The sequence below is a fragment of the Hipposideros armiger genome, unplaced genomic scaffold (assembly GCF_001890085.2).
Source record: "Hipposideros armiger isolate ML-2016 unplaced genomic scaffold, ASM189008v1 scaffold_847, whole genome shotgun sequence".
NCBI classification, from domain to species: Eukaryota; Metazoa; Chordata; class Mammalia; order Chiroptera; family Hipposideridae; genus Hipposideros; species Hipposideros armiger.
In genome coordinates this window covers 512120-530871 of record NW_017732197.1, presented here as the reverse complement: position 1 = coordinate 530871, position 18752 = coordinate 512120, and the positions used below count along the sequence as shown (strand labels likewise).

Sequence of the window (18752 nt, the reverse complement as noted above, 5' to 3'; positions counted from 1 at the left end):
GGGAACAATGGAACATAGATCCCAACATACTTAAAATGAAAGACAATAGGCCTTATCCAAGAGAGTGGCGATTCTCAAAATGTGGAATAACCAGTATGATAGAGGTGCTGATAACTTAGACTATACCAACTTGATGGCCTTTGAGGAGCTTCTATTCTAATGAGGGGGATACAGACAGTAGCAAGTAAAGAAATACTTGATTATTATACATAATAATTACTATAAGTTAAATAAAGCCCGATAATAGACTTAAGCATGGCAGAGAAAGTTGGTTCTATTTTAAATGGCTAGTCTGGAAGACCTCTCTAAGGAGGTGACACATGAGTAAGGTAGGGATGAAGGACCGTTCCAGGCAGATGGAACAACTGGTGCAAAGACTCTGAGATGGAAATTAACTTGGCATGTTAAATATTAAGAAAGAAAGCCTGTTAGATATCCAGGGAAGGTGTCCAGAACCATTTGAATATATGAGTCTGGGGGCTAGAAGAGCAACCAAGGCTGGAGATTTGCAAGGCATCTGTGTATATATGATATTTTTTGCTGTAAAGCTTTACAAAATTATCCTGGGGAAGAATATTGACTAAGAAGAACGAAGCTAGGGTTGACCTTAAACAAAAAGCCAAACTTTTCTCCAGTAAAATGGGTTTATTTGGGTACAACCGAGAATTGCAATTCAAGACATGCAGTCTAGTGGTGATCCAAGGGCAAGTCCAGAGAAACAGAGGAGAGGAATATTCTTTTATGGACTTGGGAGAAACTGTTGTAAATAAAGAGTCCATTGGAGAAAACTGAAAGTGCAAAGTATAGTGACTTTTCATTGGCTGAGTCATGGCAGTCTCTCATTGGCTGAGCTGCTACTGAGTGAGGGATCTTTTCTTCTTTCTCCTGAGGTAGGAAAACTGTGTTGCTTCCTGTCAGGGATGCAAGGTACTTTTCGTTTCATTGGGGTCAATAGCATGTGTTAACTGGCACATGCTTGAGAGTTCTCTTTTAGCCTCTCAAATCCATTTTAAATGAGATGTCTGTTTATTAATTTTCATACTAGAGATGAGTAAAGCTCTAAGTTCTGCAAGTCCAAGCCTGGACAACAGGAAAATAAGTAACTGTCATGACATTTGAAGGAAATGCTTATCTTTCTGTCCTAGAACCCAGCATTGAGGAATTTTCAGCAATGATTGTCAGATACCGATGGCACTAACAGTAGTCAACATTAAAAAACTAATTTCCGCTAGCACTCTAGCATTCTCAAGAAAAAAGAAAATCCTGATCCTATTGCAAGTTTTGCCTGGCTTTAGCATAAAGATATATACATATTTCTTGAAACCAAAATTTGAGTTTGGATCTGGATGACTTATTGGATAAAGTTATGCCTCACACTGCTCTGTTTTATCAAATTGTTAAATATGGACTTCTAAACTTATCAGGGTTACATGTTAATGATATACCAAATATCTATAATTGTAGTTCATTTGTACACCCCATTATTTCTTCCTGCTGAAGTAAGTTCATATAATAACAAAACTGAAACCAAAAACACAGGAGAAATGAGTCATGTTTTACAGCTAATTTGTATCGCCTTTTATGTTGAAAAACACAAGACTTAGAATTTTATTTCGCTAAGATTAATTTTAATGCACAGAAACTATTTTCAGAATGACTTGAACATAGTTAAACAGTTCAAATTACAAATTTTAAGGAGCATCCTCAAACACCACTTGATAATATCTATTCTGACAAAGTGTTCATTTGGAATTAGTATTTATATTTTTTGTTAGAGATTGATGGATTTATCTAATTACTTTTACAGTGCTCAGTGGGTTTCTAATTATTCTTTTAAAAGTCCTTCATATGAGTAAGTGTTTTATATTATCAAAAATCTAACCTCCATTTAACATAAACAAATATGTGCTTCTGTCTTAAAAAGTTTGCATGGGTATTTTCATGTTTTAAAAATTTACACTTCAGCATTTTTGGGCCTATCATACTTTAGTCAACTCTCATTCTGTTACATTGAGTTATTAAGGCGGTATCTTATTTATTATTTAACAATTATGAGCACTAATATTTGTGCTAATAGACAATCTCTGCCATCACAGAGCTTATAGTCTAGTGAAGAAGGTAGCGAATGCATTTAGATAATGCATGAGAAGTGGTAACGGGCAGGAATGCTGCGGGAGCTTCTTGCAGTCACTCTAGTCCTAGCCCCTGAGAGGTAGGGATGGCACCGTGTATCAGTGAGCCACTTACTGAGACCTCATTAAGTGCATATAGTTACTTTCATTTTTTTTATGGTCCCTGTACCCATATAACTTTAGTTTCTGTATATTCTGTACTTGCTCATGTGTTGCTCTGTAAGAATTATTAAACTATTTTATAGGCAGCATTTTTAATTGCCTATTACAGTCAAGTTAGTACATGAATAAAAAAAAAGGGAGATATTCTAAAGTAAAGAAAAAAAAACTATTAGGGTACTTCTAAAAATGGTCTTTTTCTTCAGTACAAAACAATGCATATTCATTGGTAAACATTTGGTAAATACAGAAAAGAGCCATAAAACCACCGCTGTAAGACAGCCACTCTTATTTTTATGTTTGTGGGGTTTTTTTTGTTTTTTTTTTTTTTGCTTTTGGATGAATTTTCTTTAATTATAATTGTTCTTATGTAATTTGGTAGCCTGCTTGTTATCCACATAGCATCATAGCATAAGCATTTTTCCTTGCTGTTAAAAGTACTAGAGGCAGCTTTTGACTCCCTTGGTTTTTTGTTTGTTCTGCATTTGAAAATGGGAGTGTGTAATGTTGTTTGTTTTAACTTCAAAAAAATGAAACTGAACTGTGAAGGCTGACTCAGAAGAAACTGGGAATAGGGATAAGTATGCAGTTCCATGTCACACCAGAGTAAGAAACACTTTCCGAGCCACCTCCCTGCTTCCAAGCAACGTTAGCAAGTTGTGGATATCACGAATCTTTTCAGAAGGTGAAATAAATACCTTAGAATTTTGAAGCAAAGGATGTTCCCAAACTCAACTTGTTACATATTATAAGACTTCGTTGAAAAATATGTCCTCTGCTTGAATACTTAAGGAAAGAGGGTATTTAGTAAGAGAGTAAATGAAAAATAAAGCCTTATTAATAAATAAAACTCCTTCCTATTTTACCACCTAACCATTTTTCAGCAGTGTTTATGGTTGATACAGAGTTGAGGGCTTTTATCTTATTTAGTCCCTATAGAAACCCTTTGCAGTAAGTACTGTTATTTTACCCATTTTCCTAGCAAGGAACATGCTTTAGACATGGCTGAGGTCTCACAACCAGTATGTGGCTGAGCAGAAGTCAGATCTTGGGCCATCTTACCCAGTCTGTGTCACTGAGCCAACCTGTGATTTGTCCTTTGGCCCTACTTTCCTTCCTACTTTATGTAACTAAAGACTACTCTTATGTGTCTATCTTAGTGTTCTGTTTGTATTAAACACTTTAATTTTTCAACTGTTCTTCATGACATAATATGCCTCAAACTCTGTTCAATCCTGTACTTGCATAGTTAATTATTATTATTTTTTTAAAGATTTTATTAGGGAATTGGGGGAGGGGAACAGCATTGGAGAATCAGGGAAGGGGAACAGACAAGTTGCTGTCCTTTTGTTCTTCAGTCTCGTTGTGGAGGACGTCGCTTCACTGGCCCATGTTGGTGTTATCATTGCACTCTTCCCGGGTGAGGCAGTTCCTTGCCAGCCATTGGACGGCCGCTCAGAGGCTCATGGTGGCTCATGGCAGCTCACGCCAGCTCGCGAAAACTCACGCCAGCTGCCGGCCAGCCCCACTACAGCCTATGCCGTTGCCAGTGACTCACATCAGCCCAGCTCCAGGTCGAGCTGTTGTTCACCATCTTAGCTGTAGAGGGTGCAGTGTCACTGGCCCATGTGGGATCCGAACCAGCGGCCCTACTGCTCAGAGCTCACGCTCCCAAGCCAACTCTTAACCAACGAGCCACTTGGCCAGCCCCGAGCATAGTTAATTTTTAATGTAAATTCAAACCTTTACATTTTTTGGATTTAACCTTTTTATGTTGATTTATTATTTTATCCCCTTTGAAATCATTTTAAATATTCTGGCATCTAATATATATGCTGTTCTGTTCTGCAAACTATATCAATGTTTTTCTATTTATTCATCCAAGTGATTTTTATACATATTGATCAGGATCAGGATAAGATGGAGCACTTGGGCACAGTGCAAGATACAGCCCCACCCATATGACTTTGTCCCATTCATTTGAGGTTCAGGAGTGCTCATATCAAGATAGAATCCAATTCAGGAGTAGTTTCAGTGTTCGTAAAAGAGTGATTGGCTTTAATTTCATTTGCATTTTAAGCTATGTATAGTACATTCGTCTGCAATTTGACTATTGAGTGTACGTCTGAGTAAAGAAAGGGTCTATTGGTTTTTTCTGAGACTTTCTCTACAGGAATTATTCAGTGCTTTCAAATGATAGTGAATGATTCTGTTTTAAAGTCATTAACATATATTGTGAGCCTTTATATTCTTATATCTGAATGATACATTATACTGTGGATGGCAAATATATTGAATAACTGCCAGTATAAACAAACTCTGGAATTATTTTTGTGTGCAAGTGATACTGTCAACCCATGCCACAATTAAAAGAAACTAATTAAGCAATGTTTAGGTATTGTGTAAATGAAATTTTCATTTGGGATTCATAAAATTAATTGGAGTATTTAGGTTTGCCCTTTTCTTAAGTTTGTTGAGATGGTTGAATCTATTGGTGTTCTACATATGGAGTTGTTTGCCCACAGCACTCTGGGACCGAGTGTGATGTATGTTCATGTATTCCTTACCTTGCTAGAAATTACACTTTGGAAGACTATAATGTGCCATTGAGCCAAATAACACTTATATGACAATATAAGTGTTGTTATGAAGCCAGCTTAGAATTTTTAAATGAGTTTGGATGCAAATTAGATACCAAATTATACTTGATAACTTGAGTATTATAGTGAATTTTTAATTTAATAGTAGCTTCCTTAATGTTTGAATTGTCATCTTAAATTCCTGATAATAAAATTCAAAGTCAAACACAAACTTGGCTACTAAAACTTTGAAGAAGAGTTAGATATATGATTTTCAACTGTTGTGGACCATGGATTATGATATTTTGAGACAGATATTCTTAAAAATATCTATAAAACATTTTCTCATATTCTGTAGGTAGACATTTTGATATATATCATAAAGTCAATTAGCCTAAAAAAATATTGATTTGAGATTTTATTTTTTGTCGGTATTTGAAAGATTAAAATGTTCCTTAATAAAACCTGCTCAACATTGAAGTTATGGCAGTACTTAAAATAATTTCTGGTTGGAAAATTAATTTTATTTATTACACTTCTTTCTTAAATTCTTAAGGTTTAAAAAGAAAACCAATTTTTAAATGCATTTGTATTAGCTTCCCAGTACTGCTCTAACAAAATAAAATAACAAAATTAAAAAAAATTAGAATTTAGTCTCTCAGAGTTCTGAAAGCCAGTACATAGTCCTAAATCAAAGTGTCATCAGGATCATGTTGTCTTTCAGGGCTCTGGAGAAGAATCTGTTCCATGCCTTTCTCTTAGCTTTGGTGTTGCCAACAATCCCTAGTGTTCCAGTCTCTGCCTCTGTAATTACTTCGAGTTGTCCCTGTGTAGTTTATGTCAACTCTCTCCTTATAAAGACACCAGTTATACGGCATTGGGTCCCACCCTAATGGAATATGCCCTCATCTTAACTTGATTACATCTACAGAGAAGACCCTATTTCCAATAAGATCACGTTTTATTGGTACTGAGGGTTTGTACTTGGACATATCATGTTGGAGGACACAGTTTAACCCAGAGTAACTTTCAATAGTTGAATAGAAACAGCCTAAGACAGAAGTTGGGAAGGAGACCTCAGAGTTGTTAGCATCTGTGAATTTCTTTCAAAGTCTTGACTTTGGGTCATCTGCTTGCACATTAAGCACAGTAATTTTAACCTCAGACTATCTGTGATGTAAGAATGTTGTAATTTCTCTTTGGAGTATTTTTCCATGGACTTATTATTTCAGAAGTTTTTTTAATGAATCTTCTCAGATCAGAAACCATAAACAAATCGACACTAGGTTTGACTGTTTAATCCTGCAGTTGATGAAATAGTGAATGACATTGCTAACGGTATGACATTACATTTTTTAAATAAAAAAATAAACTCTTGTGATCAAACTTTTTTTTTTTTAAGATTTTTATTGGGGAATTGGGGGGATGGGAACAGTGCTGGGGGATTGGGGAAGGGGAACAGACAAGTTGCTGTCATTTTGTTCTTCAATCTAGTTGTGGAGGACGTTGCTTCACTTGCCCAAGTTAACACCATCATTGCACTCTTCCCTGGAGAGGCAGATCAGTCACCGGCTTCTGGACGGCCGCTCACTGAGGCTGCTGGCTGCTCACACTGGCTGCTGGCTACACACGGTAGTCCATGGCAACCCACTGACACAGGGACTGCAGCCTACCCCGTCGCTAGCGACTCACGGCAGCCCAGCTCCAGGTTGAGCTGTTGTTCAGCATCTTAGCTGTAGAGGACAGTGTCACTGGCCCTCATATGTGGGATCCGAACCGGGGCCCTCTGGCATCCCAAGCCAGTTCTTAACCATCGCGCCACTCGGCCGGCCCAATGATCAAACTTTTTGTAACATTATAGCAATTATACTGTAACAGGTTGTTAAAATGAAAAATAGTAATGATAATAATATTAATATTAAAAGCTGAATACTTTAAATGCATTACCTCATTTATTCCTTAGAATGACTCAGTGAGGTGAAGACCTCTGTTATCCTTTCTACACATGACCAAACCAAGGCTATGGGCATAGGTTACTTGCAACCTTCACAGTAATTGGGGAGGCTGGCTTTGAACCTGGCAGTCTGACCCCACAAACAAGCTCTCACCCTCTAGTCTACATACTATTTTGTTTTTGTTGTCTGTTCAAGACACATGAAATTGCTCATCAGTATGATTTTTTAATTAAACTTTTTATTTTGAGATTATTGTCGATTCACAGGCTGTTGAGAGAAATAAGGGATTCCATGTAGCCTTTACTCAGTTTCCCCCAGTGGTAATGTCTTTCAAAATTATAATATGATATCTCAACCAGTACATTGACATTAAATCTTGACAACGTCCTGTCAAGATTCAGGACGTCTCTATCACCACCCAAATCACTCTAGTTACCCTTTTAGAACCACATCTACCTCCCTCCTCCACACCCCTTCCTTAGAATGAGTCCATGAGGCAAACCCTGCCAACCGCTAAGCTATTCTCCATTTCTGTAATTTTGCCATATCAAGAATATTAGATAAATGGAATTATGCAGCATGTAATCTTTGGGGAATTTTTCTCTGGAGATTCATCTAGATAATAGCATGTATCAATAGTTTGTTCATGTTATTGCTGAGTAGTATTCCATAGGATGAGTGTACCAGTTAGTTGAATATTTACCTGTTTAAGGACACTTGAGTTTCCAGTTTAGGGCTATTAGGAATAAAGCCGCTGTGAACATTCATTTACAAGTTTTTGTGTGAAGATAAGTTTTCATTTCTGTAAGATAAACCCCAAGAGTACAATTGCTGCATTGTATGCCTTTTGCGTATTTAGTTTTATAAATGAAACTGCCAATCTGTTTTTGAAATTTAATTTTTTATACCTTGTTTTGTATCCTTTGTATTTACAGATTTAACATTTGGCAATAATACTTTCTACAAATTACACTACAGATTCAATATCAAATGTATTTTGTAATTGTTTTGAGGTATGGATGCAATCCTGTATTTTACAAGGGTATTTTTTCTGGCATGAAGCCATTTAACAAGTAGATGAACCTAACATTCTGCTCAGCTTTTACATCATAGAGCGATATTATGTTTCTCTACTCATTATTAACTCTATTGTGTATGTTGATAGCTTTCTAGGAGTTCTAATGGTTATTAATAAATAATGCGCTTTTATATGTTTAAAGGCATACCCAATTAATTTTGTCCTCAAATTAAGCCTTTCAAATGTTCAGTGACTGAACCCGTGAGTCTGTACCTAACTAAGTACAGGTGCTATTTTATTGCAGTACCTGTTTATGAAGGTGCCATTCCTTGCTGTTCTCCCTTAAAATTTGTTAGATGGCTCCGTCATAAGTATGACTTGTAAAGAGCTCTTGTTTACATAAATGCATATCACTAGACAGTGGTTAGAGTATTGCCTCTCCAACAGGACAATATTAAGTGTATTTATTTTTTATCTTAACTCTGTGCATAATATTTCAAAGTCCATGCTCACAGCTATTGCATTTTTTCTTTGATGTGTTTGTCAGCATTGTATCTGGCTCTCATTGCTATTTGTGAGTCCTACAGTGTTTCTTTTTTTCTCATCTTAGTTTTAGCCTTCATAATTAACTTTTCATCTACATCTTCATGGTTTTGCTTTCATAATTCTTTTTGATCTCTATGATTTCTCAGTTTACCCATAGTTTCACAATGAATTTTTGGCAGCTGAAAAGTATATATTTGATAGATAAAGCTCAGAAATGAATACAGTTTTTTAAACTACTTTATGCATTTTAACTTCCAAAGGTAATACATATTTACTGTAGGAATTCAAAGGTTAAATTTTAAAGAGTAAAAAATAAGTGCTAAGAAAACTTAAAAATTGTTTTGAACAACCAGCAGTTACCTACCATTTTTAACAATTACAAATAATAAATGTGATTTTCATGTGATCACTGGGTGCTTGTCCCACATGGATTTATCAAATGAAAATCACACCTTGCAAAACCTTAGGGAAGTATATTTTAATCAAATGGATTGATTCTGTTAAACAAATAAAAACCTTTTTTCTTTGTTATAAATGAGTATTATATCCAAAAGTGAACTTTAATGAACATTGACAAGGTCATTCACTAGTAGTATGATATCATGCCTATGAAGTGAGTAAGTTGATAAAGATTTCTTGACCTTGGTGCTATTGACCTCTTAGGCCAGATAATTCCTTAATATGGGTGGCTATCCCGTGCACTGAGGCATGCTTAGCAGCTTCCCTAGCCTCTACACACTATATGCCAGTAGCATGAGCATGTTCTGTTTTTATTCTTATATTGGATTTAATCTTTAGGTTTTCTATACTTTTAGACTGTCTTGGTAAAAGTTGTGAGCCTAGGGATAGAGACAGGATTTTCTCCAGTAATACAGTAACGTGAACCCTTTATTTTCCTTGCTTCTCGGCCCTGCCTTAGTATATATATGATGGATGTTTTCTGATCCCTTCCTGCCCAGAAAAACATGTGACCTTGTTGTCGATTCCTTCACAACTTCTCAGTATGATTTGTGCCTCCTATTCCATATTTTGAGCTACAGAGTAAATAAAGGTAGTGGCTTCCTGGGTTATCTTTCCAAATCAGATTTGAATTTTGGTAGGCCTGTGTATGAAAAGGCTGAGTTAGGGGAGGCTGGTTACCTCAGATGGTTAGAGCGCAGTGCTCATAACACCAAGGTTGCTGGTTCGATCCCCACATGGGCCAATGAGCTGCGCCCTCCACAACTAGATTGAAACAACTATGTACTTGACTTGGAGCTGATGGGTCCTGGAAAAACACACTGTTCCCCAATAAAAGGAAAGAAAAGGAAAGGAAAGAAAAGAAAAGAAAAGAAAGGCTGAGTTAAGTGGAGAATTTAAAATTAGGGCAAAGCCACTGACAAAGATGTTTTTAGTGAAATTAGCCCTTTAGTGCTTGTAGCACATCATAGAGTTGTACTTTGTGTAAATCCACACAATGGAGAGCATGACTTCAAAAGACTAGGACGTCCCTTATTTGACTGAGATAAAATCCAATCCAGTATCTCCCATGGTGAGTGACTGAATGAATATTTTGTGGGCATTAGGAGGGCTGGAGTGTGAGCTTGAAAAGGTAGATTTTGATTCCTCAGAGAAATCCCTAAATTATCTTTGATGTCTTAAATTTTTTCATCACCTGTACATTGTCTAACCACCAAATCTCAGGAGTTCTTGCTTTGAACCATCCCTTGAATACTTTTGTCACTTCTTCACTGGGTGTTTGAATGCTGAAAGACTCCTAGCTACTTGTCTCTCCTCCATTCCCCTGATAATTCCAGACTCATTGTTTTAAACACAGTTTTGCTGAATCACACAAGTCTCCTGTGTCTCTCCACACCTGGCTCCATCGTGTCTATTCAACATTATCTCCTACTCCTACTAAAAGGAATGTGCTTTCTGGCAGACCAAGCATTGTCACTGAGTTCTGAATGTACAAGCTGATACCTGTTCTGTGCCTTTGCTCGTTTTTCCCTCTTGTGTGGGATGAAATACTCATTTTGCCATGTGGTTGTATTTTTACTCACTATCCCAGGCTCAGCTGAAGCCCACCTCCTGCAGAGGGCTGTCTGTGACTGGTTTATTTCTTATTGATTTCTACTTGCTTTTATCTGAAAGCATTGATGACAGGCTGTACTCATGTTGACTTTTAGCAATATATGGCTTTGTTCAAAGTGATAACAGTTGTTCATGTGCACTTTGCCTCTTCAGCTAATTCACAAATTCCTGGAATGCAAGTGTTTTGTGGTTTTTATATTTCATCAGTATGTGATTATATGCATAACAAGTACTCAATAAAAGCCTTGTATTAATGGCTAGCCAGGTACTGATTGTACTCTATTAAAATATGTTAAAGCCAAAATCAAAAAAGCTTGTAGAAACTGATACCACCATGTACACAGTCTCAGGTTGAAGTTAAGAAGGATGGACTTTGTGGATATCAAAGAAAGGAAGGTGTATTTCCTTAGGTGAGAAACTGAAAGCAGAGGTACCTTGGAAATGGAAAAATCACTTAGCGGTCTGTAAAAGCAAATCTATTTGTGGTAGACATTTGAATTATGATGTAAGTAATGCCACTTTAGATAGGAAATGTATGTCATATTGAGCTACAGGTAGTAGAATGTAAAGATGAGTAAATGTAAAAATAATAGCTGACATGGATTGTAAAGCATTTAATTACAAAATTCTAACTGATCTTGATTTCCTTCTTTTCAAACACCCAGGTACCTCTTGTTGCTGCACAAATGGACATTTGAAAGTGCTGTTGTCAAACCCTTGCAAGAATGGAGACCTCGTCAATGCTGTCCTCATTGAATGATGAGTGCAAATCAGACAATTACATTGAGCCTCACTACAAGGAATGGTATCGAATAGCCATTGATATTCTGATTGAACATGGGTTAGAAGCATACCAAGAATTTCTTGCCAACGAACGAGCATCAGACTTTCTAGCTGAGGAAGAAATTAATTATATTTTGAAAAATGTCCAGAAAGTTGCACCAAGTGCAGCACATGGTACTGATGATTCCTACGATGATACCTCATCTTCAGGGACTTACTGGCCCATTGAGTCGGATGTGGAAGCTCCAAATCTTGACATAGGCTGGCCGTATGTGATGCCTGGACTCTTAGGGAGCACCCATATAGACCTCCTCTTTCACCCACCGAAAGCACACCTACTTACAATTAAGGAAACTATTCGGAAGATGATAAAAGATGCAAGAAAGGTAATAACTATTTCTATTTCTAAATGAAACATCTGAAACATGTGGAAAAGCACCAAAGTGGTAAAACATATATGTATAATAAAATAATCTCTATATGTATGGACCATGCTTATTGTTTTCAGGAAATATATATGTGGATACATAGGACGGTTGTACCTCCCATATCTTGCATATATCTGAGAGAATGGTGTTAGGTCCCTGCTAAAGGTAGAGCTTTCCTTCTCTTCCTAATGGACATACACACAAGAGGCCTTACGCTCATGAAGGCTAAGGTGTGTGCGATGATTTGACGCATTCATAAGTTCAAAGCAGTAACATTTTCCTTAATTTCTGAAAGGAAATATGTTGCTGGCAAACCTTGTGAAATTTTCTTTGTTCTCAATAGGACTGAGCCTTAAATCTTGCACTGGATATAGTTTATGCTATTAAATAAACCATAGATTTACTTATTTCCTGAGTTGTGTGGAAACAGTATAAAATTAGGCATGATAATGTAAAATTCTGAAAAACGGTCCTTAGAGGTACTTAGCATTTTAGGGCCTTCGTGCTTTTCATTAAATATTTATATTGGCTTATAAATCTCAGCGATTCTGTTTGAGAGCTCATATTAAATTGTAGAAATTTTATTTTAATCAATTAAATAAAAATTATTGAGAGTTTTCTATGTACTCAGAACCATGATAGGCAATTTGGAAACTAACAATATTTCTTAAGCTGTTTATTGAGTTCAACCTAGAGTTTTAAAATGTATGGACAAAAAGTTATGATTTTTAACTATAAAGCATCTAGTTCTTAGTTAGATACTGTACAATATAGAGATTTAGATCTAAAAGGGAACTTAGGATGCATACATACCAAGGTGTTGCTTTCTTTCATGTCAACAAGACACAGAAATGCTAGAGAAGCATGCATTTATGAAGTACAGAAATATAAGACCCTTGAAATCCACAATGAAATGGTAACCGATTGCAAGAAAAGCAACTAAAAGCTTCGCAATCATGTTAGGGGAACACAGTGTTCTGAGGCTAATGTCAAATGTAGGCTTTGGAAAAGTGAAGTGATTATCTTTTCCCAAACCTTTCGAGCTCAAATAGCCTGACTTTTTAGCCATACTAACTCCTTGAGCAGAATTACATTAAAGAAAGCACTAACCTATCCCAATTGTTATAAATTAACTATAGAATCAGGTACACCACAGGTGTCCAAACTTTTATTGAATGAATTGAGCTGTCAGTTCAATATTCAGAACTGAACCATGAGTATTTTTAATACTGTATGATCCACTGCTCTGTGAACATATTATGCAATTGTATTTTGTAAAACAACAGAACAAAAGGCAAGAATATACCTGTGTCCCTTGTAAAGGTAAAACAACAAATATCAAGTACCAACATTTGCTTATTTCTATTTGGGGGCACAATATGTTTTTGAACCACAGTGTTGTTAAGTGAAAATTGAAAACTACAATAGTCAAGATTAATGTTATTATTTTGGTAAACTTAGCCGTGATGACTTTATCAGTGTACACCATGGCTTATTTCCTTTGGGAGGCTGCATTTCTGTGACACAAAATGAAATTTAGGTAATACCGTGACTTCTTGGGCCAGCACTCACTGGAAACTGAACATTAGTCATAACTGTTCGATGTACTTTTGTTTTTAATCTGACAGCTATTTATTTAAAGAGAATGTAAAAGTGACATCCTCTGTCTGGTCATTGTCTGCTGGGAACCCTCAACTGCATTAACAAGCTGAGAAACTTGAAGTTCATACTGTAAGACAGTAGAGTGATGTTATTCTTTTCTTACACAAAATCAAAGTGACAAAAAATAAGAAAGATAATTTTTTACCGAGCCTATTAGTTATGAGGATAAACTTTCTGTTTTTGAACTATTTTCGGAGGACAAATTCTCTTTATTGGTAATTCTCAGTGAATTATCATGGCATTATAAAGAGGCTGATCTTTTTTTTTTTTCATAAAATGTTTGAATAATGTATATTTTAATGGCTAGGAGAAAGTTTCTTGCCTCCAAATTTTTCAGGGAGATTCTCTGGGTAATGAACATTATCAAACTCTATGGAGATATGAGGCCAAACAACTGGGGCCAGGAAGCAGCAAAGTAGAACCCAGAAAGCCATCTCAGAGAAAAATTTAAATCCATTTTCACTCTTCTGTTTGTAACTGTGATAGGGTACTTATGAAAATAAATGCCATATTATTGAAAAATCTTAAAATAATAAAAAGAACGGAAAAGCAATTTTCTTAGAGGTCCAAGCATTTGAAGTCTGATCGTAACTACCAAATTAAACTTCTAGTCTCTTGAGAAAGGAAATAAAAGTGGTACTATACCTTATCTATCTTTACTGGAAATGTTTTGTTTTTGAATTTTACTAATTTGTATGTGTTTGTTTACTGACCTTAAACAATTAGCCAGATAATTCTGCAACGAAAATGGGTTTATTCAGGAACAACAAAGAATTGCAGTTCTGGATGGTCTAATAGCAAACCATGCATAAGTTCAGAGAACCAAAGAGAGGGACATTCCTTTATAGAGGAAACTGGATACTCAGAGGGGATGTTGTAAATAGAATCCATTGAAGTGCAGTGGGTTTTTGTTGGCTGAGTTGTAACAGGCTTTCATTGGCTGAGTGGTTGCTGGGCAGGTGAAGATCCTCCTTCTTCCTGCTTGGAGCAGTAGCACAAAAACACCTTTCTGTCAGAGATGGAAAGTAACTCTCTTCCTGTTTGGGAATTGACAATGAGAGCTCCCCTTAACAGACCCTCCCAACTCCAGTTTAAATGGGTTTCTGTTTATTAATCTTCACAGTTTCTATTTTAAGTAATACAATCTCTGAATCATTCTGCTTTTATAAGCAGAATATAATCTTTATAATATTTTTGAAATCCATAGATTTGTTTTATTGATTTATTTTATTTTTGCCAGTTGTCACTTAGAAGTTGTTTACAGGGTTTTTTTGTTTGTTTTTTCCTGTTCTTTTGCTCTCTTTCTTTTTTTCTTTTGTATGTTTACTTATTTTGTTATTTGAGAATTTTCCTTTGGGAAAATCTAATTGCAGTTAATATTTTACTTGTGCTTAAAAGGCCCATATTTTTATTTACTGACTCTTTTTCTAACCCCTTTATATTTTTCACCATGGGGTTGACATAATTACATTTGGGTCAACTTTATAAAGTCTGATAGCATCTAGCAAGACTTTTCTCAGGTAATTATTTGTCTCTCAGGAGGTGTTCCCAAGATGATATATGCATGTATTCCTAATTACTGTGAATACCTCTTAAGAAAGTATCCTCTCTAATTACTTAAAAGAAAAGTCATCTTTCATTAAAGTAATTTTTCTTCTAGCCACTCAATGGTAGATATCCATAAATTATAACTTCTGATAGTCTTGAATATGTAAATGTTTAACCAGAATGCTATTTGCCTCTCTGTTTCCTAATTCTAGGCTAGCTGCTTCTGTGAGATGTGAATCTTAATCTTGTGAAATATAGAATCAAGAAGACACATGAACAAAAGTCTAGTGAGAATTAGGGCAGGGTAATTTTTGAGGTGCTCTGTACTGCATTTCCTGGGTTCAGGCCTTGGTTTCTCCCTGAGTCACTGTTCCTAGGTGTGTCTGTTATGGCCAAGGGAGTTATTAGTAATACAGAGAAACTTTAACTATCAGGTGGCCTTGTGGCTGCAGCTGGGAAGGTGAACAGATGATGGGGGTGTTTCCTGAGATTTGACTAGTATGATAAAAGTAGTACCAGACTACAGGCTTGATCACAAGGGCTGTACCACTAACCTAGATATGGATTCTAAAAGTCATTGGCCCTCCCCAGGTACCCCTTCATTTATTTAGTGAAAGAGATGAAGCAAAGTCTTATAGTGTTTTTTTTTTTTAAATCTAATGTTCCTGTCTAAATCTAATAACACTTATCAACTCAAGATCATTTTAATATGTTCTACTCCTTGCTGAATTAGCTCATTATATGAGTAAATTTTATTGTGTCATAGTGTGTCACTTCCGTTTGCATTACTTTGCAACCATTTCCTGTTCAGCTAAATGATATTTATGTATTTATCACTGCCTTTATTAGATTTGGCTCATCTCTCTCCTGATGTTCCCATGTTTTGTTAAGAATTTCCTCTTTGCTCCCTTCCTATTCCAAGTCTCACTGTGAATACTATCGTTCTTTGAATGTGAATCAAAATTCGTTTCTCCCAGGAAATATCTTTTGCTTAGTTAGATTTAATGGCATTATTATCCTGTGATAATTATTTGAACTCCTCTCACCTCCTCTCACCTCTTCTCTGAAAATAATACATTATTTATATATATATATATATATATATATATATATAGAGAGAGAGAGAGAGAGAGAGAGAGAGAGAGAGAGAGAGAGAGAGAGAGATCTTAACATTGTACTGACTCTTGCTGTGTTTGTATGGGAATATTTTTTCTACACCAAATCCCGGGTGCTATACAGAGATAAGGCATCCCATATTCTGCTCAGTTCATTCACACACTCCCTTCCTCCACTACTGCCAGTAACCATGTTGATATCAAGTATATAATTTTTAAAACAGTTACTTAAGGGAGAGGAGAGAGGAAGGAAGGTACCATGTTGGGACACTAATCTTATTGCAAGATAAGAGTCTGGGGCTTCCTTGATTGACTTGATGACTTTTATGGGAAAAAGCTGTAGTCTGGTTTGTTTGTTTGTTTTTAAATTGCCCAAGTTCAAATGATGTTCTTTTTAAAGAGGCCTCATGGACTGGTATTAAGACTCCGAATCTTGGGTTGGATCCAGTTCAAATTGCTGTTTGTACGAGGCAGTACACTATAATCTCTGACCTTCATTTTTTTTCCATCTGTAAAATGGCAATACTAATACTCCATAGGATCCTTGTGAGAATGGAATGAAATAGCTGACATAGCTAATGTGACACCTACCACACATGTTATAACCTATGTATAGTGTTGAAATGACAACTCTTTCTCCTCTTTTTCTCCCCCTCCACTTCCTCCTTCTTTTCCTTCTCCTTTATTTTGTGGGAAAAAAAGTACATCAGTCTATATTTTTGCATCACTGTGATTTGGCATTTGTTCTTTAAAAGCAAGGGCAATGGCTAACCTTAGTGTCTAACAAGACAGCATCTTACTAGGAATGTCATCTGGGATTATTAGCTTTTCAAGAAATGACTGTTCCTGAAAATACTTAAACACATTTTTGAAGTATCATAACAATTATATGCACTACGATAGTTGTAGAGCAACATGGCATTTTCCCAGTGTTATTCCTTAGATGGTTTAAATGGGAACATATTGATTCAACATAAGTATATTTGAAAATAAGACCTACTGTGAAAATAGCTTAGAGATAGGTATATTACATTCAGAATGTACAAAAAAGGTATCCTCTTTTATGGAAAGCAGTTAAGTGTTGAAGAAAAAATTCTAAACCATATTTTCTTACCTAAAATTCTGAAGATCTAAAAAACGACAGTGCTCTGATAAAAAGCTAAGGGATGGAGGGCATATTCTATACATCAAAAGAGAAAAGTAATCTTTCCTCTTTCATCTAGAATTTTAAGTCATAATTTTATTGGACTTTTAAATAAAGACATTATACAAGGGTTTCATATTTCTAAAAACCCAAAGTTTTGCAAAATTTTAAAGTTCATGGTATCATTGACCTACCATTTGATGTAAAATTTGGTTTAAATAACTCTGAGTTTATGAAGTATTATTACTTACTAAATATTTCTGATATAATTTAAAAAGTGATAATGAATATTATTTAAGGCCTATAGTAATTAGTCTTCTTGGCTTAAAAAACTCTGCTCTCTTGATAGCGGTACTATTTTATCCTTTGTTGAAGGAAAAAAGATCAAGAGTATGAAAAACATAAAAATACAATTTTTAAACAAGATCTTCAACTTGCCTGTGCACTAAATTCATCCGTAATTTATGAGATTCAAAAGTTTTACCAGAGAGTGTGTTATGTGGTAAAATCTGAAGAATACCCATGATTTTTATTTTTGACAGAATTTCATTTGAAGATTGGCAACTTGAGAAAGAGTTTAGCTTTGCAAAGAAAAAAAAAAAAAGAATTATCATCGAGGATAATAAATTTACCAGAACCTCTGGCTTGATAATATTAACTTACACCTCTCTCTATTAATTGTTGGGAAAAAATTAAAATTCGAGTTACTTCAGAGAGCATATGATTTATCTGATTAAGGAAAATGTTTTGAAAACCATTTTCTCTTCTCAGTTATTACCCTTTAGTACTCTTTAATGCTTTTTTTCCCCAAAATTAACTGTGAGAAACAATTCCTACAGGGAGTGCCTTTGGTATGTACGATCTTCCTATTAAACTTTGAGGGATTGTTATGGACTATGGGGAAAAAAATTATTTCTGTGTATTCTCAGATCTCTGAAGTAGAGTTCTTATTTTTTTTTTATGATTATTTCAGTTTACTCATTATCCTTCCTGTTACAGGTTTAAAATAAAACCCAGCCACTTATTTATTGAAATGTGTAATATTTTTCTCACAGCACACCTTTAGTAGTTTGTTGGAATGGCAAAGCTGACTGTTATCTTAAAACAGTATGTTCACAAATTACTGCGTTTTCCTAATGTCTGCATAACACCTGAATTCCATAGGTATAGAATTTTGCAGCCTTACCAACTCAGATGCCTTTAGGGCCAAACCAGAAAAATAACCCTGCAGAGGAGAAGGGGGCAAGTGATATTCCAATAGGGAGTGAAAGGAACGTGGAAGAAGCAAAGATAACTTGACTCTAGGAATTTTTGCTTAAAATGCTATGAATAAAATGTAGCTTGCAGCTGAATGTGATAATAAGCTTAGGACTCACATACACACTGAGGCATCTTACCAAAAATTAACTTTCATAAGAATAAGGGCACATAGCTTCCCTTTACTTATCTGTCCTCCTAATGAGATGTAACATGTAATGGAGGGTAGCTATGGGAGCCTTTCTGAGGTGATGAGGGCTATAAAACCAGGCTGACATTCTGTATTTAAAGGCGCCTGCCTGCTCTTCTGTAGTTGTCACAGATTCATCATGTGGCGTATGTGCTTTTAAATC

The 18752-nt window shown here is 35.7% G+C and overlaps 1 protein-coding gene across 7 annotated transcripts in view; it reads left to right on the top strand.

Annotated features, from left to right (window-relative positions):
• The window catches only part of SACK1B (scaffolding CK1 anchoring protein B), an 84397-nt gene that overhangs the window by 8035 nt on the left and 57610 nt on the right, over positions 1-18752 (top strand). For 6 of the 7 annotated variants that reach the window (XM_019629385.1, XM_019629384.1, XM_019629387.1 and 3 more), the window contains exon 2: positions 11128-11631. In XM_019629385.1, the coding sequence (XP_019484930.1) occupies positions 11188-11631 (444 nt within the window). In that variant the 5' untranslated portion in view covers positions 11128-11187. Of the gene's footprint in view, positions 1-2957; positions 2977-11127; positions 11632-18752 lie in introns of those variants that run through there. The other variant, XM_019629386.1, reaches the window with a different exon arrangement.